This window comes from Anneissia japonica, unplaced genomic scaffold (genome assembly GCF_011630105.1).
Source record: "Anneissia japonica isolate Jap-2015-1 unplaced genomic scaffold, ASM1163010v1 scaffold287953_len805160_cov178, whole genome shotgun sequence".
NCBI lineage: Eukaryota > Metazoa > Echinodermata > Crinoidea > Comatulida > Comatulidae > Anneissia > Anneissia japonica.
Genome location: NW_022747029.1, coordinates 631,990 through 658,703, shown reverse-complemented (window position 1 = coordinate 658,703; position 26,714 = coordinate 631,990). Strand labels below are relative to the sequence as shown.

The window sequence follows — 26,714 nt, the reverse complement described above, 5'->3', positions numbered from 1 at the left end:
GGCCTTTGTTGATACATAACAGCATAATGTGTCTCTGAGATCGACTGTGTGACATATATCATAGTATATCCCGTGAAGGTTTAATGGGGGCCCTGTCGACCTGATGCCCCCTTAAATTTTCCAGTGTTTTAAAAATGGAAATTATATACTCGCATTTTAAATCTATGAGTGCCATTTCCGGCCACTTCGAGGTGCCGTATTCATAAATGATCTTATCTTAGCCCCAACCATGCTGGGGCTGAGGTGGCATAGGTGTGTGAAATTCCCTCCCTTCCCACATTCCCTCTATTTTGAATACCTTGATCTGCAACTGATATCATATAATTTATTTCGTTAAAAGCAATCTAGAATACAATGCCAAATATTAGAAAAACGAGCATATTTAAATTCCCACAATCAAAGTGGTGGCCGGATCAAAAAAGGGCCCTTAGTCTCAGCCACAAGGCCCCGGGCCCATCGTTAGGCACCTGCCGGTGTAGTACCCAATCACCACCAGAAGGACCTCACTGGAAACAAGTATTCTTCCGACTTTTGTGGGGTATCCTTGGTGTTTATACCGAATATATCCATCCACCCATAAGGGACAGATATAGAGAAAGAATTTTGTTTAGAAATGGTGGAGACCACAGACATTAAAAAAATAGCTTGTTTTGGAGTAGGCCTACAGTGACTTCATGCTCCCTTCTTTCTGGTCTTTTTTCTTTATGTTTTGAGGGTTTAGATAGACCCGTGTCTCCTGGACCCACCCTGAAACGATTGATTGTTTGATAATACTTATTTATATTGGCAAAGCTAAGAAAATGCACGTGCATAAATAATGCACAAGGAGGCATTAGAAAGAAAGGGGAAAGGAAAGAAAAGGTAATTAAAAGAAAAAGGAAGACGAAAGAAAGAAAAGGTAGGTAAATAGCAATCACGGAAAGTTAAGGAGGCATAGAATGAAAGTAAAAGAGAAGATAAGTAAGTAATTAGACGGTTAGCTAATACTAAAATAGAAAACAAAAACAAGGAACGTGAAAGTGAAATATAAGGTCAGCTAACATATTTTTTCCCTCTAGGGTCTTCCTTTTGTTTTGCACTGTTGAAGCTTGTCAACTACTGTGGTAGTCAAAGACAACCACTTGTTCTGTCGATTCAGAACGGTTAAGAACTTTATTTATTATTATATGCATAGACTGTTATATGTTATTTAAGTGATGGTAGTACAGTAGTAAGAAGGGCTCGGCCCCCGTGGCCTCTCAAGGACCCATTTGAGCGGGGAATTGGCCCATAAAGCACATGCGTTATGCACGATTAAGGCTCGATAGTAAAATGCTAGTTAGTAGTAAGAGAACCCACCCTCGTCACCCTCCACTCCGAGAGTGCATAAACATTAGGCAACTGAGTCCTGTTAATGTTTATACAGAATGCCATAATTAGATTTACAGGACAATATATGAAAAACTACACAATTTCTGATATGTATATACTGGAAAACATAACTCATCATTGACAGAGCTTTCAAATGATAACGAACACACCAACTTTTGGTAAGTTTGATTTTTTGACCTTTTGTGTCATGTGACTTTATATATTGGTCTATATCGCTTTAAATATGTCTTACGTTGTTTGGTGTAATGACAGTAAATGATCAGTGTATAATTCTCTTTCCATTGACACCAATCATGACCATGTTTTATGTGGTGCGTCAGCCATCTTGGAATTCAAAATGGCGGCCGATGACGTTGGGAAAATGGCACCAAACTTTTTTTTATTCAGCGCAGTAAAAATTATAAAATTAGTCAATAAAATATATTTTTGCACAGAAATCTATCTGGATTACATAGAAAACTATACTAGTAGCTTATATACTCGTTCTTATTTTATGTACATTTTAAGTATATTTTGCGATTATTTTAAAACAAATAAACACCTATTTTTTAATTATTTTCCATTCTGGCATGAGTGACAGTAGTTTTTATATGTTTAGTTTGTTGCCTGTCTACAAATTATGAGTTTAGACACCAAAATCATATCTGTAGCTTATATAGTTCCAATTTTATGCACATTTAGATAAATTTGGCGACCATTTTGAAAAATGAACGCCATTTGTATACAAGGTGTAAAATCAAGTGTCAACAGGGCTTAGGGTGACCAGAAGGGATTAATTAGGATATCTGGCTATGTGGATTGCTTCTAACATTCCACTCCCCCTAACTCATTTTTTCCAGATTATTATTCTAGTCTAATACTTTAAAGACAGTTTAAAGTCTGGTACGCGTTCGAACCGCGGCTCTGGTGTGAGGAGGGTCATCAAAGCCAGCGGAGTATGCCCAACAATTGGTCTACATTCCTGAGATGTGATGACAAGAAATCAGAGTGTTTCCATTAATTGTAAACGAAGTAGTTGAGGACATTGACACAAACCACGGATTGTTTGTAGAGTCTCTGGGAGACGGAGCTGTAGCAAACCAGTATGTAGATCTGTAACCATTGCTATGTAACATGAAAGAGGCAGATGAACGTATGTTTGTTCATGTTAAACATGCTGCTGAAAATTGTCCACGCATTCTTGTCAAGACTGTAGACAGTCACATGTTGCTGCTATTGAGTTGTCAGCTTTCCACAGAATACCTGCATGGCATCCAGGAGCTTTGGCTCGAGGGGAAGCACTTAAAGTACATTCCAATACACACGATTGCTACTTCTCTGGGACCACAGATATCAACCGCTCACAATTGTCCTTTCACTACTTTATCGGTTGTGATACAACTTCATCTGTTCAAGGTAAGGTAAACCGTCATTTAACGAAACTTGGAAAAAGATGCCATGTATGATTCCAGTATTCTAGAGAATCTGTAGTAGATGTTAGTGAAACAGACACTAGAATAAGAGACAACAACCTAGTTCTAGACACTAGAACTAGGTTGTTGCTATGTACTGCGGCACATTTGATGGTAAGAAGGTAAATGATGCAAGGTGATACCTATTTACAACTGGGGAAAGGCAATACCCCCAACATCAGCTGCATTAAAGAAACATGTCAAACGATCTGTACTACAGTCCAGAAAGTGGTAAAACTGTCTAGATGCCCTCAGAGTTGAACAGGACCCAGTTAATTGAGGATGGATGAAGGACGACAACACATTTACTCCAGTTTGGAGCTCTCTGCCGAACTTTTAAATGTCACCAAGGTGTTAATTCGTTGTGGACACACAAACCAGTGGCGGATCCAAAGGGGTTCAGGGGGTTCGGACGAACCCCACTCTGTGAAGAAACGTAACCAAATACTTCTGGGTCCTGGCTTACAGAATTCATGCTAACTAGGTGTGGATCCAAACCTTCGCCCACTTCGCCCAGGCGAAGGTCAGGTTGAGAAATCAAAATAAAATGTTGACCATTTTTTCCAACAATCATACTTACTTTCCTTGACACTTATTTTGAACATTATCATTAGGAAAATGTATAAAATCCACGTTATCCTATACCTTACACTTTTACACTGATACCAGAGAGAGGCACATTCCCAATACCTTATGGTCTTCCACTTCTAGCGCATGATTTATGCATAACAAACGTTATGTAACCACTAATAATACTCAGGTCCAGTCTTGGCGTAGGTATGGGCAGTGCAGTATTGGGGGCTCGTTTAATAGGTCTAATCTGGTCTAATGATCTAAAAATATAACTTTAAAAAATCCTATTTAAACTTTAAAAGGACCCTTCAATAATATTAGGTTTTTGAGGCTATAATATTGATTATATTCATTACAATTTACCTATTACCAATTTCCCACACGCTGCAAGTAAAAAAAACCCCAACAAAACAAGCCCTTACATACGATGCACTAAATCACATTTCTAAAGCAATAACATATCGTCACGCACATTTGTGTTTGTGGTATTTTTAAAGTTGGTTCAACTATTATTGTGTACGTTTCTAAACACTTCAGATCATCATAACTTCACGAATACATTTTATATTCACTTAACTGCAAGTAGGTTGATGAATGTTGTATTATTGAATGGTAATTGTTATTATCGTGATGGAATAGACAATACCTGGATTTGCGTCAGGAGAATCAATTAGGGGCCTATATGTATTTGCCCAACCTGTCGTGAATATGTATTGAATAGGCCTACTCAGTGCGTGATGCACTAATATACTTTTTAAAATCATATTTCTAAAGCAATGAAATATCGTCACGAACATTTGTGTTTGTGGTATTTTAAAGTTGGTTCAACTATTATTGTGTACGTTTTGAAACAATTCAGATCATCATAATTTACGAATACATTTTAGATTCACTTCACTGCAAGTAGGTTGATGACTGTTGTATTATTGAATGGTAATTGTTATTATCGTGATGGAATAGACAATACCTGGATTTCCGTCAGGAGAATCAATTAGAGGGCCTATATGTATTTTTCCCAACCTGTGTGAATATGTATTGAATAGGCCCACTCAGAGCGTGATGCACTAGTATACTTTTTGAAATCACATTTCTAAAGCAATAAAATATCGTCACGCACATTTGTATTTGTGGTATTTTAAAGTTGGTTCAACTATTATAGTGTACGATTTTAAACACTTCAGATCATCGTAACTTATAAATACATTTTAGATTCACTTCACTGCAAGTAGGTCGAGATGACTGTTCTATTATTAAATGGTAATTGTTATTATCGTGATGGAATAAACAATACCTGGATTTGTGTCAGGAGAATCAATTAGGGGGCCTATAAAATGTACTGAATAATCAGTGCGTGTGAAAGTTGTTCTCCAGTGGGACTCGAACACAGTTCTCCAGTTCCAGATCACTAGTCTGGCATCATACCTCTAGACCACCGAGCTTGCACCTGATGGCCAGGGCTGAATTCGAGCCATAGTTACCAACCGTCACGCATTGTGCGGGACAGTCCCGCGTTAAGTTTCAAAGTGATCTTGGATGAAACACGCATTTTGCAGAAGCACATGCTAGATCATAAATGTGTCACGCATTTAGCACTTGCGTGATAACGAATTATCACAAATTCAGGGGAAAACGTATTTAAAATTAGAAGAAATTGGTTTTATCAAAAATATAAAAACGTCATACAGTAGCTTGAGTCATTAGAGAGTTTTAATTATCTCGTTCGAGAATCAATTCACAGATAAAGTTTCTCCTTTCTGGCTAAAACAACCCAGCCAACCACGCACTTGTAGAATCTGTCGCGAGCAGTCTTACGAGTTTATTGTTACAACCAACCGTTGATTATGTGGGGTTACATAATAAGCAGTATACCGTATATACTCGCGTATGTCCTATAAGGTGACCCGTGGGACGACCCCGAGTTTAGGAGATTTTTGGTTGATATTTGTATGTCTGGCGTATAAGACGACTCCCTGTTTCATTGTCGGAATTCCTAATTTTGTGTGGTCCTGATACTGCATCTAACTGGATAAATGGAGGTAATCTTCCAAATAATAACATTTTATGAGTTTTTAAATCTTTACCATCAAAATCGTATTTTTCCGTATTTAAAATTGCTTTCATTCATACAACATAGTTGCTTCACTACAGTAGTAAGTTCGCGTGTTACGGACGATCCGCACATAAGACGAACATGATTATACAAATCTAAAATATGAATGTCGTGTGTATAAGATGACCCCCTTTTTTTTCGATCGTAATTTGCTATTTTAAGCCACGTCCTATTATACGCGAGTATATACGATTTGTTTTAAAACCCTAGGTCACCTGAGCGTTAGTCATACAGTGGCGGGTTCAAGGGGGAAATTTTCCATGGAGAGGACCCCACCCCCTTTCATTTTAGGTGTTTTTGGAAACGTTTTGAACCCCCTCTTTCAAATCCTGGATCCGCCCAAACTGTGAACTTGGAAGCTCACAGGGAAAATGTTAGACAAGACCTTACAAGAAGTCTGTGCTCATCTATGTAAACATTAAACATATGTTAATAATTACGAACTATAATTTATGTTTATTTGCTTAGAAATAACATGTGAAACTATGAGAATGTGTACATGTAATAGAGATAGAGCATAATTATGTTATTGTCGTAGTCATTAATAGAGTTCACAGATGGTTGATCAATTGGTGCACACTTTATTCCATTAAATGTACTAACATACACCATATTGAGCATAATAGACATTCCAAAGTGTAAAGCGGGTAATAGATTACAGCCATCTTGGAATTAAAAATGATCACCATGTAATCATAATGGATATTGTATCAATAAGTGAGGTTGTATCCAAAATGTTTCTTGTGACCAATAATTACACCATATTTACTGCATGTAGGCCTAATAAAGGTGTTATAAAAGAATAAGCCTTGAAACCATGTATTTGGTGGCCATCTTTGAATTCAAAAGAGCCAACATTTATTCAGTCAGTATTTGTAATTGAATATATTTGTTTAATAAACCCGAAAACATTCACCATAATTGAGGCTCTACAAGTTCAGATATGCGTTGTAATGCAATTTAATGGCAGCCATCTTGGAATTTCAAATGGCCACCATGTAATCGAAATGTAAGTTATACCAATGTTTGTTGACCCCAATACCATATACTTTGCCCCAAAATCAGAACACTTTAGGTCCTTTCAGCTGAGATATACCGGTACCTAAAAAGTGAAAATTTGGGGTCCACCATTTTGAAATCCAAAATAGCCGCTTTCCCCTGACCAAATTTTGGGCAACCCTTCAATTCCATATTGTTGATACCCCAATGAATAACTGTGCCAAGTTTCAGAATGTTATCACAATTTGAAGGATTGGTTCGCTTAAGAGGCCTACTATAGTTGTGGACAATATTTTTGTGCTTCTGGACCAAGTGGTTGAGGAGTTATGACCATCATATTATATTGGATAAAGGTCAGTAACCTTTGACCTGGAATATTTAGCCAGTGCAGCTACTAGAAGATGGCAAAAATACTTTAATAAATTGATCCCAAAAACCTAGATGTAGCCACTATTTTTGTGCATCTAGACAAACTGGTCGAGTTATGACGATCATAGTTGTATAAAGGGCACTGACCTTTGACCATAAATATTTAGTCAACGCATCTACTAGAAGGCGGTTAAATGTTTCCATAAATGTTGAACCCAAAAATCTAAGTGTAGACACAATTTTTCGTGCTTTGAGACCAAGTAGTTGAGGATGTATGATCCGAAACTTGAAATATAAAGGCTATACTGACCTTTGACACTGAATATTTGGTCAACGCAGCTACTCTAAGGCGTCAAAAAATTTCCCATAATTGAGGAGTTATGACCATCATATGTTGTATAAAGGTCATTGACCTTTGACCCTGAATATTATTTGGTCAACGCAGCTACTAGAAGGTGGCAAAAAAATTTGAATAAATGTTGATCCCAAAAACCTAGGTGTAGCCACTATTTTTGTGCATCTATGTAAACTGGTTGAGGAGTTATGATGATCATAGTTGTATAAAGGTCACTGACCTTTGACCCTAAATTTTTAGTCAACACCGCTACTAGAAGGCGGTAAAAATGTTTCCATAAATGTTGATCCCAACAATCTAAGTGTAGACACAATTTTCGTGCTTTGAGACGAAGTAATTATGACCCGAAACATGCTATATAAAAGCTATTCTGACATTTGACCCTGAATATTTGGTCAACGCAGCTACTATAAGGCGTCAAAAATTTCCCATAATTGTTGTCCCGAAAAATCTCGGTGTAGACACTATTTTTGTGCTTTTAGAGCAAGTAGTTGAAGAGTTGTGACCTGGAACATGCTGCATACAGGTAATTGACCTTTTTTGCCACTATAAAAAGGTAGCAAAAATTTGTTCATGACTTTTCAAATATAGGCCTACAAGAATATGCAAACAGTCCTTTTATTAGAGTTTATTTAAGGTTAAATAGGATTTTTGTCAGACTTAGCCTGTACTGTACTAATAATATATAGTCATTTCCTTTATTTGAGCACTGTTTATCATTATTTGATTATTTATATGTATACATGCTATAAAACAGGGAGAATACTATATCCACCAACCATTAACAAGTTTGGCAATCAACCAATCACAGAAGACAATTATTCATATTTAATTTATAGCTGGTGAAAGCCCATAATACCAAGTTTGGTTTTGCTGGTCAGAGTAAACAATGAGTTACATATAAACTTATGAACGTCTTGGTCATAATATATATTTTAGGCTGTAATATTAAAATTCAAACCATTCAACAAACAACATAAACCATATACATATCAAATTTATTAGGCTAAACTAATTCTTTGGAATTGAGATAAAACCTGTGGAATGAGATTAATGATTCATATTAAAATGTTGCTAAATAGTTATTTAACATATTTATTAACATTTAAAAGAGTGTACGTCCTTTGAATTTAAGGAAGTATAAACGTTTATGGGCCTGAATTGTTCTGTGTTTAGAAGTTTGGTATTTGTTTTGTGTTTAATTAGAAAGCATGCATACTCATACTGACCTGCTTCAATTAGTCCGAGATTTGCTCTAAAAGTCTGTTGTAAAAATTGGGAAATCTCATATCCAGTGTGTAAGAAAATAAATATTATGACCCTTGAATCCAGACGTTTGGTACTCAAACTTGTAACATTGTTCATGGGCGGATTGCTATAAGCGGTCTTTAGACGGCTTTAACGGTTAGCCGGCTATAATTGTGACGTCACTACTGCTCTATGATTATAGACCATTGCTATACCGCGGTCTAACCAGTTAGCCGTCTTAAATTTTAAAGCCTACTCGGAGGAGGCTTAAAATCGGTCTTAAATCATTTTCATCATGGCGTTCTGCTGATTAATTCAACAGTGCAATGGCAAGACCTAGGCCTAGATTGTCAAAGTCGGAGAATTGAACGACGAATACTCCGCACACTTCTCAGCGTCTGTAAAAATCATAGAGATATAATAGCTCTATGGTAAAAATAGGTCTAGCGTTTTTACGTTCATTTCGATACATTTGCGTGCGCGAGCACGCATGACGCCGCCCTCAATCTTACGTTACCAGGGAGTGCTTGTTTGCGTTTCAATACTCAAAGCGGTCTTAGAAAAGACTGTTTTATAGCAATGGTCCTAGAGGAATGACTTTAGTAAGACCGTCTAAGTGATAAAGCCGGCTTTATTCGAGGAGTTAAGACTACCAGTTAAGACCGTTTTATAGCAATCCGCCCCAGTAGTTCCAAAATGCAGTGCATACCAATCATCATTTTCCCATCTGCCATATTTCAGCGGAATAGCCGTCTTAACAACATAAGCCTAACACGCACAAAGTTTTAAAAAGAAATTATTATCACATGTTTCATAACTTGTACGCTGTTTCAAAATTCAAATGTTCTTAATTTTCTCAAATGCTAATTTAATCTTTGTACGTTTTGATTGTTTTGTTGGGAAAGCCTTTCTATGCTAGCGCTATTTGGTCTTTCCAATGGTATGGCAGTTGGTTTTATTTCTGGTTTTTGATTTCGTTTTTTTTTTTTTTTATGTTTTCATGTAGGTCTATGTTCTTCATGTATTGTTTGCCCGAACTATTATAAAATAATAAAAATAAAAATAAAATAAAATACTAGTAATTTAACATTTTATTTAAACTACACTAAACCATCGTTGTTTTGTCTATAGCTGTAGTGGTTACTGATATTGTTTAATACCGGTACATTTTGCAGTGTACTACATTTAAGTACCTTCGAAGAAATAATAAATAGACCTCAGAAATTCGTAAATCAGATCAGACATATTTTGTAAAAATCTTTTATAAATGTTAATGCAATAATGTCTCAAGTGAAGTAAAGATCGGACAATGTCGGAGGATAGACGGTCTGGATTATAAAATTAAAATTGATTTACTTTTTAACCTCATTTTGAAATGTATTAAAATGTTAATCTCTGAAGTCCTGGTAAAGATATTTTTTAGCTTATATCATTAGACCTGATCTAATGCATGCATTTTACTAGCAAAACTTAATTATAATGCCTAGCGCCTTACAGAGGAATATCCATGACCTTGTAGGCCTATAGGCCTTATCTAGAATTTTCAAGTTATTGCTTTTTCAGTAAAAGATTTTCTTGAAAAGGTGAATGTCCTTTCGGAAGTCCAGGGGATCTTTCGGTTGGGACGTAGATGTAAGGATGTTTTCATTAATTTAATAAATCATTGCTGCTATCAGATTGACAGGCAGGGTAAGCACCTAGGCATAGGCCTAGTCTTATAAACGCAGGGCAGTGTATGGAGATACGGCTTATTAAAGGCTCTGGAATAGCGGAATAAGAAGTACTGTATGTACTTACTTAGAAATAGAGAGCAAACAGCTTTTAATCAACCCTCCCATCTACAGTATTCGGAGTTTTTGCGTACTATACTCGAAAACTCCAAAATCGGAGTTTCTGCGCCTGGCGCAAATACCGGTACTTCTATTTCGGATGTGTCGCGGCCTAAACTTATTACCTGTATTAATCAAACAAGCTCTCCTTCAGAAAAGTGGCCTTTAATTGGAGGTGGTTTTTAACTAGAGGGGTATTTAATTAGAAGACCTGTATTAGGAGACCTGTATTACTAATAATTCTTTCTTTTCTTTTCTCTTATTTATTTTGGCACACAATACATGTGCCAAGGATTGTCAACAGCGAATATATCACTGTGCTACTTGTAGGTGACAATCCCTTACACAAGACAATTAACATACACACAATTAAGTACGATGCTTTACACAAACTAAATCAATATGAGATTTAGGGAGTGTTGTTTTTGGTCGTGAGAAAAAAATCCTGCAACACTGACAGGATGATTCAAATATAAAATCTAAACTTTGCTTGAAAATCACCAGAAAATAAATTTTAATGGTTTCATCTTAAATTTCAAGCTCGTTCTTAATACTCTGTCTCTAGATTGTAAGTAGCTGTGGAAAGCTGGAAGATATTATTTATTATTTATCGTAATGTCTTAATTTTTCTATAGGGGAAAATCAAGAGTCAGAATGATTTGACAATGATCATGACTATGGGGAATATTCGCCATAGTAACAATGAGTACAAACTTTTATATGTTCTTGGGGGCAGATCCACTTTTTCTCCATAGTAATGGTTTATTGAGTTTTGTAAAATTTCCCTTATACGATCATGGCAAAAATGATTATTTATTATTATAAATTATTATTCCACCAACCATGCCAAGTATTTTACTTATTTATAGAGGGCGCTAATTCCGAAAGCCAAACGCCAAAGGGATACACATGCATACACTGTTACGTGTCGCTATTATTTGCTATTATACACACAATACAACGTAGAGAACAGGTCTATTGACAGACGTTGTTGACATTTTGTATTAATATTACCGCGTTTATTTATAAGTTCAATTTGTGATAGTTATGAGTTCTGAGAGTCCTGTAGCTAAACGACAGAAAATGGAAGCAAGTTGTTCAGCCGATAAACAGGTAAGACGTAACAAGAACTTGTTTCCGAACTTCACTATCAAATGATCTAGGCTAGGCTAGCCAGGCCTCTAGCCTAGCTTGGGAAACTTCCTAACCGTCCCGTTCATTCGGCTGATCCGATCACAAGAAGTCTGAAGAGACGCTGCTAGCTTTTGTTGATTGTGTTTTTTTCAGGAGGGCTAGAAACATGTTAGCCTTTTTTGACTGTAACAGCCACAGAGGACAGGAAGGCTTGGTGTTTTTTGACAGCGCACCCACAGACACAAAAAATGGAAATTTCAGAAAAAAGTATTGTTATTGTATTTATATTAGTATGTCCGTTGCCTCCTTGAAATCTCCCTAAATAAGATATGTAAATGCTTTCTTTATAATCATTTAATGCATTCATCAATTCCATTACTGTTTACATTCATCAATAAAATGTTTATATTTTCTTAAAATCTTTTTAAAAGTTTATAGACATTACCGCAAAGTGGTCATAATTAAGCTAAGCCTCCGGTGGGGCTGAGGAAATCTGACAGGATTTATTTCATTTATTTCTACAACCAGTAGTACAGTATACTTTTTTATAATGCTATTACAATATGTTTTTTAGATAAAGTTATTCTTTCATTGTGTTTTTGGCCTAATTAATATATACAAAAAGCTGTTAAAATTTTGATGATGACATAATTAATGTCGGAATATTGAATCCCGACAAGATGGTGTGCATTTCGATACTTGGAGTATGTATTATACTATCTTTTAAAATAATTCATGTTCATACAATGCCAAGAATACTTTTATGTATTGTAATTTTGGGTGCAGCTACACACAGAAATTAGAGTGTATTGTAGTTGGCAGAGGTGTTAAATTTGACATTCTCTAGGGTATTGATACAATTGTTCCAAGTGAGACCAGCTTACACAGACAGTGCTCATTAAATAATAATGATATAAAAGTTCATATTGAAAATACGGTTGATACTGTAATCTATACCTCGAATATTAATTAGGATATAACAACATTTCATTTGTCAATTCTAGTCAGTAAGCATTTTCTCCTGCTTCCCTGACACGTGCCAAATTTACGCATAGCGAGGAAAAAAGACTACAGTACATGAACTGTATGCAAACTGCCTAATTTTACCCTCACAGATCGAAATGGCTAATATAGATGGATGGCTTGCTGTTTTTTAATGAGGCATATAAAACAAATACAACATGGTTTTAGCTCGCTAAAGCAGTGTACAGTATTCTACTTTCTTTGTTGTTGGGGGACTAGGACTAGAGTACCACTCTCCAATTCACATCGAGAGTAGTACCAATCTTAACTCCACACACATCGGGAAGTAAAATTCACTACCTCACCTTCAACTATGTTGTATTTTTATAATTTTTTATAGTACAGTAACTATAACTGTAGCTGTATGCAAAACCCACTGAAAGAAGACGTTATTTTATTGACTTTACAGTATAGAACATACTGTAGTTGTATTGTGCGGTTTTATGTTATTATTGCACTAGTGAAGTAGCTAGTCAATTACCATATGACATGATTTTGACCCACTTCACCAGTCATTAACTGCCTCAAGTTGAGTATAACACTATAGTAAGTGGTGAGGCCAGTCAGGGTAAAGATCGCCAGAATTATGCTTAGCAACAAGTCAGTTTCTAGTTAATTTTTACTTACTGTATATGATCACCACCTCCATCTACAAGAATCCAACGGACACACAGCAATAATGCATCCAAATTGGAACCGGTGGGACTGGGGAGATAAACCACAAATCGTTGGGGAATTTGAACAGATTGTGGGACTCCACCCAGGAGTATAAATGGGTACCTGGTGGGATGGTATGGCATTTAATGTATGGGTTGTGCTTGTAATGCAGCATGACTAGGGGTACTCCCCAGGGAGCAGAGAAAGTTCCAGTAAATGGGCCGGTTTGCCAACTCACTGTCTGGTCCCCAGGGAAATAATGATGCCAATGTCTTCAAGGCTTTACTTACATTTTGTACCTGTGAAAATACTCTCATAACAACAGCAAACTTTAAAGTTGCAGACATAATTGTCCATCAATCCCAAAATAATAGTATCACGCACATGTAAAAACTTTTACTGACATACTAAAAATCTGTGGTATTGAGTACCATGCAAGTGTCAGCACAACACCAGGTAGTGCCCTTTGCTGTCAACCAGACGTTGGCCAAGCGGTCATTACGGCTGAATGACTTCATAATCTTAATGGTTTAGAACAGGATTTCTGGAATAGGCATTTTAAAACCTAATAAGTTAACTGTCAATATGTACTAAAAAAACTGACCATATATTAGTTATCGAACTTACAAAGAAAAATTAACATGTATAACATCATTATAATTAAGTTAGAAATTGGGATCTAATGGTTTGTTAGTGGAGACATGGATCCAATTTAGTGCATTTTTGGTCGTTGAAGTGACAGCAACGGAATAGTATCACTTGGTGTCGTGATATAGCTATGTAGTACTCTATGTGCACGCCATTAATATCTCATTCTATAGTGTCTTCACTCCCTTCTAATTCATGAAAAAGCAAAAAAAAAAAGACCTGAATGGTGTGAACCTTGAGATAGGTTTCTTAAAAGTGTATAGAGAAATTAAAAGTGGTTTCGGTTGGTAAGTGTTGAGATGTTCCCTGAATCTTATCTGAAATTTATTGTTGAAATAAAAACAAGTGTGACCTATTTGTCACATGAAATACTGTATAATACTGTGGACAGACCTTTAAAACGATTCCAATTCTCCCATAATAATTTAATACAGATCTGCTTCGTTTCTTCGACTTCTCTAATGATAATGGCCGACTTTTAAAAATTGTTTTTACATTTTTTATTACATTGAAAATATCAAGGGGAAAAAACCGTATTGAACAAATTTAATAGTTGTGAGATTGGTGAATCATTTGATATTCTTAAGCAGTTACAGTACTATATATCTAATTAATTTTATTTGATCCTAATAATATTTAAATTAAAGACAATTGCAACATCCCAATATGAACTCTCTTTTCATTGGCAGATCCAGGAATTTGAAATAGAGGGGCACAAAATGGAACGTCCACAGTCCAGACCACTCACTTAGATGGCCAGAAATGCCACTCTCAGAAATTTTAATATCAATTTTCTTTTTTTCTACATTTTAAAAATAAATTTGGTAAAGTTAGGGAGGGCCTGCCTAACCCTAATTTATAAAGGTAGTTTAAGGCGATGATGTCATTACAGACTATTGTTTTCCCTAGCACTGCGTATTTATGTAACATACTGCTACAATAGGCCTACTGACACTCTACCTTTAATACTGAGATACTTTAAAAATTTGAACTCTCTGAATTACAAATTTTCTCATTTATGAACTCTGGGCAAAAGGGTACATAATTGGGAGATGTGACTGTAAAAGTAGCAAATAAATTACCCAACTTAAATAGATGTTCCCAAACATGTCAGTGTTATTTAATTTTTAACATTAGACAATAACAAATCTGTAATTTTTTCACGTATTTAAGCTTGTGTAAATATCCCTTGAATTGTATTAAGAAAAGCACATATTTTGCTGTCTATGAAAAAATGACAATTATTCAATCATGCTATAATCTACAACACAATGTATCAGGCTGCTAACTAGCCTTTTTGCTGCGAAGCAGCCAATTCATATTCTTGACAGCAATTTGACCTCTGAAAGGTCATTGTTTGTCGAAAAACGAGGGCCTATAAGACAACTGAAAAGCGGAGTTTCCTTCTTTCGTTCTGCGGGGTAAAATCAATTACTTTAGGCGACGTTTGTAGACTAACCTACTCGTACCAACGTCGGCATGTCGCGACGCTAGAGTACTATTCAGCGTTTTTACTATATTTCTAGGTTTCCTATTTCTACGTTTAATCGGCTCATGTCTCAGCCACAATATTTTAAGGCCAATATTATTTACGAACCCAGTTAAACTTATTTACTATCCTATTTCAATGTGCTAATTATTACATTTAGGCGACGCTTGTTGTAGACTGGCATAGTGTTTTCGGAAATAAATACCATTTTATACACACGCGCAGATCGATTGGCCAGCAGCAAGTCATCGCCAGCAGCAACGAGTCGCCAGCAGAGAGATGTCACTGCAGCAAAATGCTATTGTAAATGGTACCAACGCCGTTCTAATATAGACAATGGGTCGTGCTCATATTATTTGTTATATTTTTATTATTCATTATTTTCACTTGACTCGCATAAATAATTTTGTTCGAAGAACATTTTATGCAGTTGTACTTCGCAGGACTTCACTTGCAATTTGCAATTTCTAGTTTAGAAAATGTTCTTTTAGTAAGTTATTTAATGTTGAGACCTTTTCCGTAATCCGTTGGGAGGAAGAAGTTTACCCATGGATGATGTAGCCAGTCTGGGACTGTAATTGAATGTGCTATACAGCTTTGTCAACCGGCCAATGAACTGCTTTAATGTCACTTAACATGACCGAACTAAGCCAAGCTTTGCTTGCTTAATCCAAAGTTCTACTTCAATAAATAATGTTAGATTTTCTTGTCACTTTGGTGTAAGATACAGTGCATGTTCAGTACTGTATACAGTACTTATTTAAAATCTTGCTTCTATTTTGAATTTCTCTTTGTAGGATTAATTATTTAATATAATTAATTACCATGGAGTACCAACTATAACAGATTAAAGAATCATCAATTTTTCAAATAAATTGAGACATCAATATGATAAATGTAGAAACATGAGCTTCGGTTCACTGAACTGAGAAGCTTGTTATGCAGTGCTAAATCTAAAAAAAAAAATTGAATTTATTATTGGTTGATTTATTTTACATTAACAATGATCTATGTATGGATTTATTCGGTGTAAACACCAAGGATAACCCATGAAAGTCTGAAGAAGACTTATTTACAGTGGAGTCTTTCTGGTGGTGATTGGGCAGTACACTGGTAGATAATCCCCTACTCTTTTGCGAAGAGGACTGCATTTTTTAACATGCTCATGGGCCATAATGCACGCGGGACCAACAGCTTAAAAGTCATGTCTGGAAGATGGTGCACAATTGTAACTTGCATTTCATTCCCTCCAGCCGAAACACAAGGAGAGCAGCGATGGGAATTGAACCATGGACCAAGAAATCTCCATGGTTCAGCACAGACACAGTCTCTACCACCTGTTAAGACAACTAAGCTCTACTTTCATGATTACAATTTAATAGTGCCACCAGGTTTTAAAGAAATCGTCAGTCACAAATTTTACATATTCATTTTTTTTGTGTCTGGTGTACAGCAAGTGTCAACATCCTGATATGTCCAGTTTTGTGTGTGTTTTGTTTTGTATGGGAAACTGGTACCTCAGAATTAAGTATATAATAGTATTTGAGAAGGTGAATATATGGTATAATATTACTGACAATGTTTGACCAATACTAACATCAACACATGATTCAAACAACTACTCAAATGCATTTTTTAAATTTATATTTTGCTTAATTCCTGATTTTTATTCCCAATGTAAAGTGCATTGAGGCTTAATAGCAAAAACACTCATATCAAGATCGAACTATTATTATTATTATTTCTGTTATTGTTAAAAAAATTTGTTTATAATTTATTTGGGTCTTTTTTTGACTAAGCCCAAACCAGGGTGAGGCTGTGGTGGGGTGGCCCATGTGTCAGATTTACCATCTGTCAGGGAAATTCTGACGCCACTGCTGAGCAAGATATTGGCGCCATAATGTAGCAATTCACAAGTTAAAGAAAGAGCCTAACTCTCATTAAGGAGTGTTTTTTATAGATTGAATTCTGCATTCCAGATAATAAAATGATTGTAATTCATTTGTGTGGGAACGGATGTGTTATTGAGCATTAAATTGCAAATTGGGTCGTTGGGTAAAACGTCTACAAATTATGCACCATTTATATTAAACTCTTCCAGTGCAATAATATGTGTCAGCTTGTAAAAGAGCATCAGAAATTATAATATATAACTTGGAAATAAGACATTTTGTGCTACTGTACTGTAGTATCTGCATCATACAGAAAAACATTGTTTATAATAAATATTAAACTGTACAGGAAATGTATGTGTTTTCTTTGATTGTGGTATTCATAGCAAGTATACCAAAAATATTGAATTGATAATCAGCCAGTCTTTTGCACCGTTCGCAAAAAAAACCCCCCAAAAAATGATTGCAGTGTCGGGTTGAGTTTAGGATGAATACCGTGCAAGTACAGTCTTTGATTGTTAGGCTGAATAAAGATAACAACAGCAGGTGACTCCCATGTGTCACCCCATGTGTCACTTGGGTCAATTTTTGCACACTAATGCCCCTCCCCCACCAGCAATGGCAGTCTTGGCTACAGCTCTGTACAGTAAAGCACATAATTAGAAGCAAACATAGTGTGATATCTAATATATAATATTCTGACATGGTCTACTGTATACCGGCAGGGTGCAGTACCATTTATTCATTGGTGAAGGTAGACAACAAAATACCTTCCCCCAAAACTAATCATGCAGAGACTTGTTTCTCTCATTACAGTAGGCCACCAAACTACCATTCCTGGTCTAAATAGTACTGCACAATGCACTACATAATTAATATTTTCATTTTACATTGATCAACACAATGAATGCATTTCAGATCTGCTTCACTGCAATCAGGATGATGTTTTTCTTTTTGCTTTATTCCACACAAACAACTCGTATCTTCATATCCTTTAAAAATTCATTCATTGCCATTTGCTTCAGTCAGTATTTTCATAGGCTTCATGCAACTGTATGATGGATGCACTACAGAAATATTTTTTTTGAAAAGCAATTGAAATATCGGCACACATGTTTTTTTAATAGGTATGCTGCTTGTATTTCGGTCAAAAGCATCCATTGCTACCAGTGCCTGTAGTTACTAGTTAAGAGGACTTGTAGGAAATCATTCAAATTAGTCTTCTAGTACTTCAGAACTAACTACGGTAGATATCTCTAGGGCTTTCCACTACTAGATCTCGGCGGCGGTCCCTGGCCAAGCCTGAACAAGTTCTTTACCTATGTCTTAATTAATTGCTTTTTTTGCTCTTGAGATATTATTCATTCATTCATTTCATCGTTTATTTCAGAAACTAAATAATATAGGGTGTGGTACCATATTCTCCATAGCTCAAAAATTAATTGATAACAGAGTAAATCAGTATATTAATAATTTTGTTCATGTACAATGGAGAGTGGATGATGGAAGAGCAATTATATATGATTACATATATAGAAACCACTCAAATTAATCTACTGTACCACTACATCAAATCCACTGTATATTTTTGCCAGGGTACCTACAATGCTTTCCAACAAGGGGTCCTGTAGACCCTGCAAATGTAAAAAATCCACCAAAAATGTTAAAATAACCACAACTGTAAAAACATTTTACCCATAAATGTCAAAATGACTACAAAAACCATGACATATCAACCATAAATGCCATTCCCTGGGCGAGGAGTGGCTCAAACCAACACCAATGTTAAGACTGTAGGTAGTGCTGTACTGCCTTTCCGCTAGACTTCTCGACTTTGATATGTAATAACCGATCATCCTGTCGTATCTGCACATAAAACATAATCCAATAGAAAGCTGGACATTATGTGATTTATGTTCACCTCATGATGATTGGTTATTAAACAGAAATGATAATTTGGTATCATGTTGAATATTTCTATAAATTTTTTCTTTTTAGTTGAACTAGTTGTATAAAAATAATAGTCAAACTGACTGGATTGATTTTTTTTTTTAATTACTTTAGCTAATCACCACACAAATTGACAAATAATAGATTGAGAGACAAGGCAAGTCTACCTTAGGTTACAGTAGGCCCAGCATGCTTGATAAATAGACTATGGTATAAAAAAATTGATTTGCATTCTTGTTTATTATAGGCCTACAGTATAGTGTTCACTTGGTAGGGCATTCTGTACAAAAAAAGTTACTCTAGGTAGGCTAGGCCTCATTTACATTTAGAAATTTTATGAGATTTCGTCAGCTCAAAGTAGGCCATAAAAAGTGTGTGATAAAATGGCATTTGCTATAAAAGTCAACTGGTGCAGTTTAATACTAAAATGGTACGAATAATGTAAATATGTAGTTTGAAACCATCTGAATTGATCGGTAGAGCTTACTTGACCCATGACCCTAACTTCGTTCAGTGAGGTTTACTGGAGGTTCACTCCATCACTAATTTAAACATTTCTTTTTTTTTTTTTAATGAATTTAGTTTCTCTAACTTAAAAATTATCTTTCTTTCCCAAACCAGGGATCATATTTAAATTCTTTGGTTTTATTCTCTACATCATACTGGTAATACATTTACTTACACCAAACGCAAATATTGATGGTTTCGAATAAAATTAAAATTATATTTTTGGCCAATTAGCGCACCCGCCACCACGAAAATTGGAAATTTCAGAAAAATAAAAAAGTTTTTCTTTATTTTTATTACACCCTCCGCTGCCTTTAAATTTCCAAAGATAAGATGTATATTTCTTACTAATGATATAAATTTTAAGCATTTAATCATCCCATTTTACATTCTCCAATAAAATTTTATTTACATTTTCTCCTCCATCTGGATAATTTTGGCAAAACATATATGCTAAATAAGAAAATAAAATTTTATTTTTTTGTTCTGCCCTCCTCCCAAGATCTTTAAAAAAAATAAGTATGCGAAACAAGGAATAAAAAGAATTCTCGCCTATTAGTTCTTGGTTTTATTGTGTACATCATAAATGATACTGGTAATAGTATACACTTTTCAACACATTATTACAATCTAGTTTACTATATCTTTGCTGTAAATTAAAAAATAATTCGGGAATTTCCCAAAATACTGATAAAACTAGAAATGATTGTGTTCCCTTTAATGATAATAATAATAATAATAATAATAATAATAATAATAATAATAATAATAATAATAAAACAAATTATTGAATGTGATTTGCAAGTTAAATAATTGATATGATTGGATTGTTGATCCAACGTGTAATGGAAGGCTATGCTGTATTCCAATTTTAAGCAAGTTACTATACTTACCAGGAGTGTATTAATATTTTTTATGTATTCTCTTCATTATACTGTATTAATATTTGGAAACCATTTTTGTGACATCAGACTTTTAACAAAATGTGTTGCATGTCAGTGTGCTTTTCTCTGCTTGTCAATATGTGTGTGCATGTCCATGTTTGTATACAGGCTTGTCGATGCATGCTTTTGTTCATTTATTGCATTGTTTAATTTAATCATATTTTAGAATTTATTGCTATTCTAATTAACCATTTTAATTGTATATATAATAATAGGTTTATGTAAAACTGGGTTGATGAGGGACTTTTTGTAATAGTGATTCAGCTCCCTTTTGTGTCCCTGCCTCTCAGCTCAGTTACCTGGGTATACCTGCAGACACAACAGTGTACTGCCAACTAATTGTATCTCATATTCAGCGAATTTGCCCAGAAGGCTTTGAGATTTTTTTCTGACCTCCCAGGTAAACGTGCCTCTTGTAATCCTCTGGCCACAATACCTTTGGAATTTTCTATAAATTCAGCTCGACCTGATATTATTGTTGTCTATAGAGCAAAACCCTCAATGGGGAATTAACTGTCCCACACAATATTCTAAACAGAGCATAGGCAATGCCAAGATAAGGAAGACAAACAAAGAAAATTATAATAAACAATTAATTCAAGAATTAAGTGAATCTATAGATGTAAAATATGTTACTATTGAAGTTGGCTCCCTGGTCACTCAATAGATAACGATATTAAGGAAAGTTTAAACATGTTATATGGAAAAAAAAACATTTCAAAGAGAGCAATGGGAGACATCATGCAAGACCTTTGTAGAACAGCAGTTAGCTGTTCAAAATATATATTTTTGATGCAATGAAGTTTACAAATTGGTCCTCACCACTCCTATCTTATTATTTTGAAGAAACAAAACTCATGATATATGAAACCTTAATTATTAGAAAAAAAAAAGATCCTGCACAATGTCTCCTTAAGTAAATTGCAAAATTGTTTATTACGGTTGCTAATTTTACATGAATCTTTTTTGTCTTTGTCGAAATGTTTTCGTTACCTTTTCCCCTGCTTTTCAGAGTAAGCATGCGACCTAGGTTTTGTAAGTTATTGATTTCTTTTTTGTAAAAAACATTGGAATGAAAATGGAGTACTACTTGAACGTTTTGAATTGTATCACAATGAATAACTTGCAATATACTAAAACCAGATGAAATTTTTTGAAGATCTAGGTTGTGTATGTTTATAATGTTTTGTCATTTTTGAAAACATTTTCTTTATAAGGCCACATAAAATAAAACAATTGGTTAGCATCCCCACCCGACCGTCCGAAAAGCCCCCGACCTGAATTTTTTTTTTTTTTTTTTACAAAACACTCAAAAACTCCATCTCCCGAAGTCAATTTATATAGGCCTAGGCTTGTTTACCATCCGTCCGAACGCCAGCCGACTGGGCTTATCCCTGCAGTTCCATTCCATCATCGTCCCGTCTAGGCCTAGGCTAGCCTAGTCCTTGCCTCTATCTAGAAAAGGCCTATTTTTTAGTAGTAGTATAAAAAGGGTGTATTTGTATACACGGTACAGCCGATGCAAAGCATTAAGATTTACTCGGGATTAGGTTTATATTAGCAAATTAAAATCCGATCCGATGCTTATGTCTCATGCTTTGTGCAGAAAAGCCAAGTCGGCAAATCAGCGCATTGGTATTTCCATCACTTTGGAAGTAGACATCCAAAGAGAAACAAAGAGGAACCACTCTGTGGTGACCGGAGACAAGACAAGACAACAAACATGGCTGCGCCCATCAGTTTAAAACTGTGGCATGTTCACTTCTTACCTGTGTGCAATATTTCACGAAATAAAATTTTAAAGATAAACTAAATAAAACAAATATTTCACGCTATTTCATAGGTAGGACAGCATAGATAAATTTATTAATGGAAATAGTGGCAAGATAGTGCATGCGTATATTAGCGAGCGAGCCGTCCGGCCGTCTTTTGGACTGCCTACAATTATTTAGGACGGCAACTTTTACCGTTATGGCTTGGACGGCTTGGCATAATCAGCTCGGCCTAGCCTAATTGGGCCTAGTCTACCTTTAGCAAATTCTTTTGTATTCTTCAAATCTATCGAATGTTACATTAAACTAAAGGTAAATCATATTTACGTTTGATAAAAACAACATTTATTGATTGAATGTACGTTTTCGTACCAATAATCGGTGGGGATTACTAACGATGGGCGTGGCCCTCCATCGGCTCAGTGCCATGCCCACTGGCTTCCATTTTGAAAAAACAAAATAGGCCGTCTATTTTGTTTTTCGGGCAAAACCCCTGCATGGCATCAATGATGGCTGTTGTGTTCAAACAACAAACCCAGTATGGTCCAGTTATAATTAATGTCCAGCAAACACAAACTTAAACACAAAGCATGGAATAATCACATGCTGGTACAGTGACGTGATGTTTCCAAACAGCTGGTCCAACTAGGTGTCAGTATTTCTCAACATAAACATAGCACATGATACTAGTCAAACTCATTAACAGTATTAACTATTGAGTATCATCACTATGTACATACTCAATCACATAAACAATCACAAATAGTAATCAATTGTACAAAATGCCAGTTCAAAAATTACGTTTCTGTTTATGAATGGACAATAATGAATTATTATACGACTATGACAAACTTCAATCTTCTTATTTTGCTGTTGTTATTTTTATTTTTAATTTAACATCCAACAGCAATTACACTTGCCACTTAGGATGGAATGCTTTATAACCCTGTTATCGATATCATCATTTCTGTAAACATATACAATATTGCATGTTTTAAAACTTCATATATAGGGATTTCAATATGACTGTTATTCATATAGACAAAGCTTATCTGCTTGCTATAGATAAATTACATGATTTCTTGTATCCAATTTTGGCCTCTGTTGTTTTCCTCTTCTTTGTTTTGTTAATTTTCCTTCCGACACTGGTTTTTCATGTTCGACAAGAAAAAAAATCCTCCCTCCCTACCATGAAATTTGATACCAAAAGGATGCTAACCAATTATTTTTTTTACTTGGCCTAATTGTTATGTTTGTTTTTGTTTAGTAATAAATGAATAAGAATAAGAATGTGATGTACTGTATCTATATAGCTTAGAATTATGAGTTCTTTTAGGATTTTTGTATTTTTGTTCGTAAAATTTAACAACTGTATGAGCATAGATTGATTGGCAGGTCATTAATATTAAAAAGGAATAAACTGAATTTGAAGGAGGGATACTCCTGTACATGATCAGATGAGGTGGAGTGGGGGGGAGTGTACTGTACTGTAAGTCTTTTGTACATGCTCAAATAAAATATGCAAAAATACTTTGCCCCAATGGAAATAAGTTTTATATATTGTAAACTTTCTTGGGTTACCCTAGGAATTAATGTCTTATCTTGTTATTTATCTTTTATCTGTTCTTTGTATTTGTTTTATTTTCAAGTAATCTTGATTTTAATTCCTGAATAAAATGAAATGAAATGAGACTATTAGTGTATGATTTGTTTAATGCAATTGATTGGGTAATTGTCTACACGTACGTCACACAGTATTATTATAACCATTTAAAGACTGACCAGTAAATGACTTGCTATAAATGTGGGTACCACTACACTTTACAACATGGAAGCTTAAGCTGGTTGATTGACTATTAGATTTCATTCATCAAATCTACTGTATCATTGTCCTTATTCAAGACTGAAAATATTGTTTATTATAATTTATATCAATTCTTCAGCCAGATGTGAATTGTACATTAACAATAATAATTGTGAAATATGTGACAGAAAAATATTATGTTCACTGAATGTTTGAGTTTTTATGTACTGTATCTAAAACCTTGTAAAAATAGACATTATATAAAATGCAAGGTCAGATTTTCTTTATGAAACTTCTGACCTTAATCAGGCCATAAAACTTTTGAATTATTGACTTGTATAGTAGAACAATTGTAAAATTGTATTGTTAATATTGAACTGATATTTACTTTCTTTAGTATTACAGCAGTATCTGATATTTTCCTTTAAGACAAGAATTGCTTGAAAATGTATTCTTTTCCCATTGACCTTATTGAGCTTATTGTTAGTCATAATACCTAGATACTGCACTAAAGCAAATATCAATGACTACTTGGTTGGACCATGGAGGTATTATTGAGAAGGAGATCACTCGAAAAAGCTACGCGCACGCAGCGCTATGCAAATGAACCAAGATCAAAGCTACCGCAGCGCGTGAAGAACGTTTGCACGATTCCTTTGAAGTCCCATGTGTTCCCCGCCATCAAATTTTTAGCAGGCATAGTTTACCAAAAAATTGAACATGGCGAAATGGAGAGCATCCTTCTTTTCTCGATGCGCACTACATACAGTCAATCACTATGGCTGCGCAATCATCTCCATTTTGAAGTTGATACATTTATCTCTCATATAATATCAAACATATTAATATTTTCCACCAAAAAAAGTTTCGAATTTAATGGAACATTTACATGACCTTTAAAAGTATGGTATATTTCAACTTCAATTTCCATAAATTGGCCAAAATTCGCTAATTCTAATTTTAACAGATATTAATTAATAAATGATTGAGGATTATAATAAACTAAGTCATTTTAGGGTTAACGAGGGTTAAATATTCGAAAAATCAATCCAAAATCTGAGTATTTTTCAGTTTTACGCTGACTTAGCTTTATAGTCGAACTAATCAATCTTTAGACAAAATTATAATGAACACAGAAGTAATTTTAACATAAATATTTTACGGAATCCGTTCCTGAAATATACAAATAATAACATACCAAAAGTCCGAAAAAATCTAATCAGGGGAACACTGTTCATTATATAGATATTTAATGGGTTAAAATCAAACGCTTTATTGCACAACTACTCTGCTGGAAGCGTATAAATGCATGTCGTTGCCAAGTTGTTGCTAATGAAAAAATGTGAATTATAGGGTAATACGCCTGCGCACGATGCAAAAGCGGGGAACACATGGGTTTGTCGCGTCAAAGGGAACTGTTGCCAAGTGATCTCCTTCTCAATAATACCTCCATGGTTGGACTTGACTGTTACATACTGTAGTCTAGTCTGTGGTGTGTTTTGCTTTATAAAGCCAATGATTAAAGTATAGCTGCTTAACTGTTTGTAAGATAACATTATAAGCTTTAATATTCCTTCTGATTTAAGATGATGAGGTACACCTAGTAGTAGTTAAAGATCAATTACTCTAACCAGGGAGTTGTTATAGTCACTATAACAACTCCCTCTAACACAATGATTGTTCATTAAGAATCTTAAATAATTAAATTCAAACAAGGTAAATACAATTACTGTAGCAACAGGCTTGCATCCTGTTAAAATCTTAAATACTGTACAGTAGCGAATCCCCATAAAGGGGACATCTTCAGCACCAAGAAAGTATGTTCCTTAAATAGGGATGTCTCCTTAAAGGGGGTCCCTTAATAGGGGTGTCCTAAAGGAGGAGTTCTACTGTAGCAAAAATCATATAAGGAAAGGTCCATTTACCTTTTTACACTGAAGTAAGTCAAATGTTTAATAATGTAAAAAAAGCAGTTATTTTAGCGGTGTAAAGAATCTCATTGATGTTTAAGATTTGGTACTTGGTACTTGGCACTGGTTTCCTCCGTAAATCCCCATGCAGGAAGTTAAATTGGAAGTTCGTTGGAGTAGAACTACCGGTATGTTATATTATTAATTCATAATTCTATATTATTAATTCAAGAGGGCTTTTTAAAACTAACTTCATCATGCTAGGAAATGGTACTGTAGGCTGGTAAGGCTCATTCCATGCTTTTTTTTGTGTGCAAAAACCAAAATAGAACTCTATAGTAAATTCTATAATAACTTTGCTGAGTGCATTCAGTGGTCAATATTTACAGTCTTTTGCTATTCTTCATTTTGCTATTTATATAAATTTAATAAAAGTCTGATCTCAGTAAACTAAAATTGAAAAAAATAAAACGTCTGATTTCATAATTCATAACTCTAGACTAAGATTTCACTATAAGTGTGATATTTACTCTAAATATACAGTAAACAGGTAAAATAGATATTTATATTTGATAATACAATATATATAGTTTCTTCTGATTGGGACTAACATGACCTTTAAAAGTATAGTATATTTCAACTTCAATTTCCATAAATTGGCCAAAATTCGCTAATTCTA

The 26,714-nt window shown here is 34.8% G+C and overlaps 1 protein-coding gene across 2 annotated transcripts in view; it reads left to right on the top strand.

The window, feature by feature from the left end:
• Positions 1-11,228: 11,228 nt before the first annotated feature.
• Positions 11,229-26,714, top strand: part of LOC117120400 (bifunctional 3'-phosphoadenosine 5'-phosphosulfate synthase-like) — a 40,717-nt gene continuing 25,231 nt past the window's right edge. Inside the window, exon 1 of one of the 2 annotated variants that reach the window (XM_033265442.1) lies at positions 11,229-11,418. In XM_033265442.1, coding sequence (XP_033121333.1) covers positions 11,353-11,418 — 66 coding nt within the window. In that variant the 5' untranslated portion in view covers positions 11,229-11,352. The remainder of the gene's footprint in view (positions 11,419-26,714) is intronic. The other variant, XM_033265444.1, reaches the window with a different exon arrangement.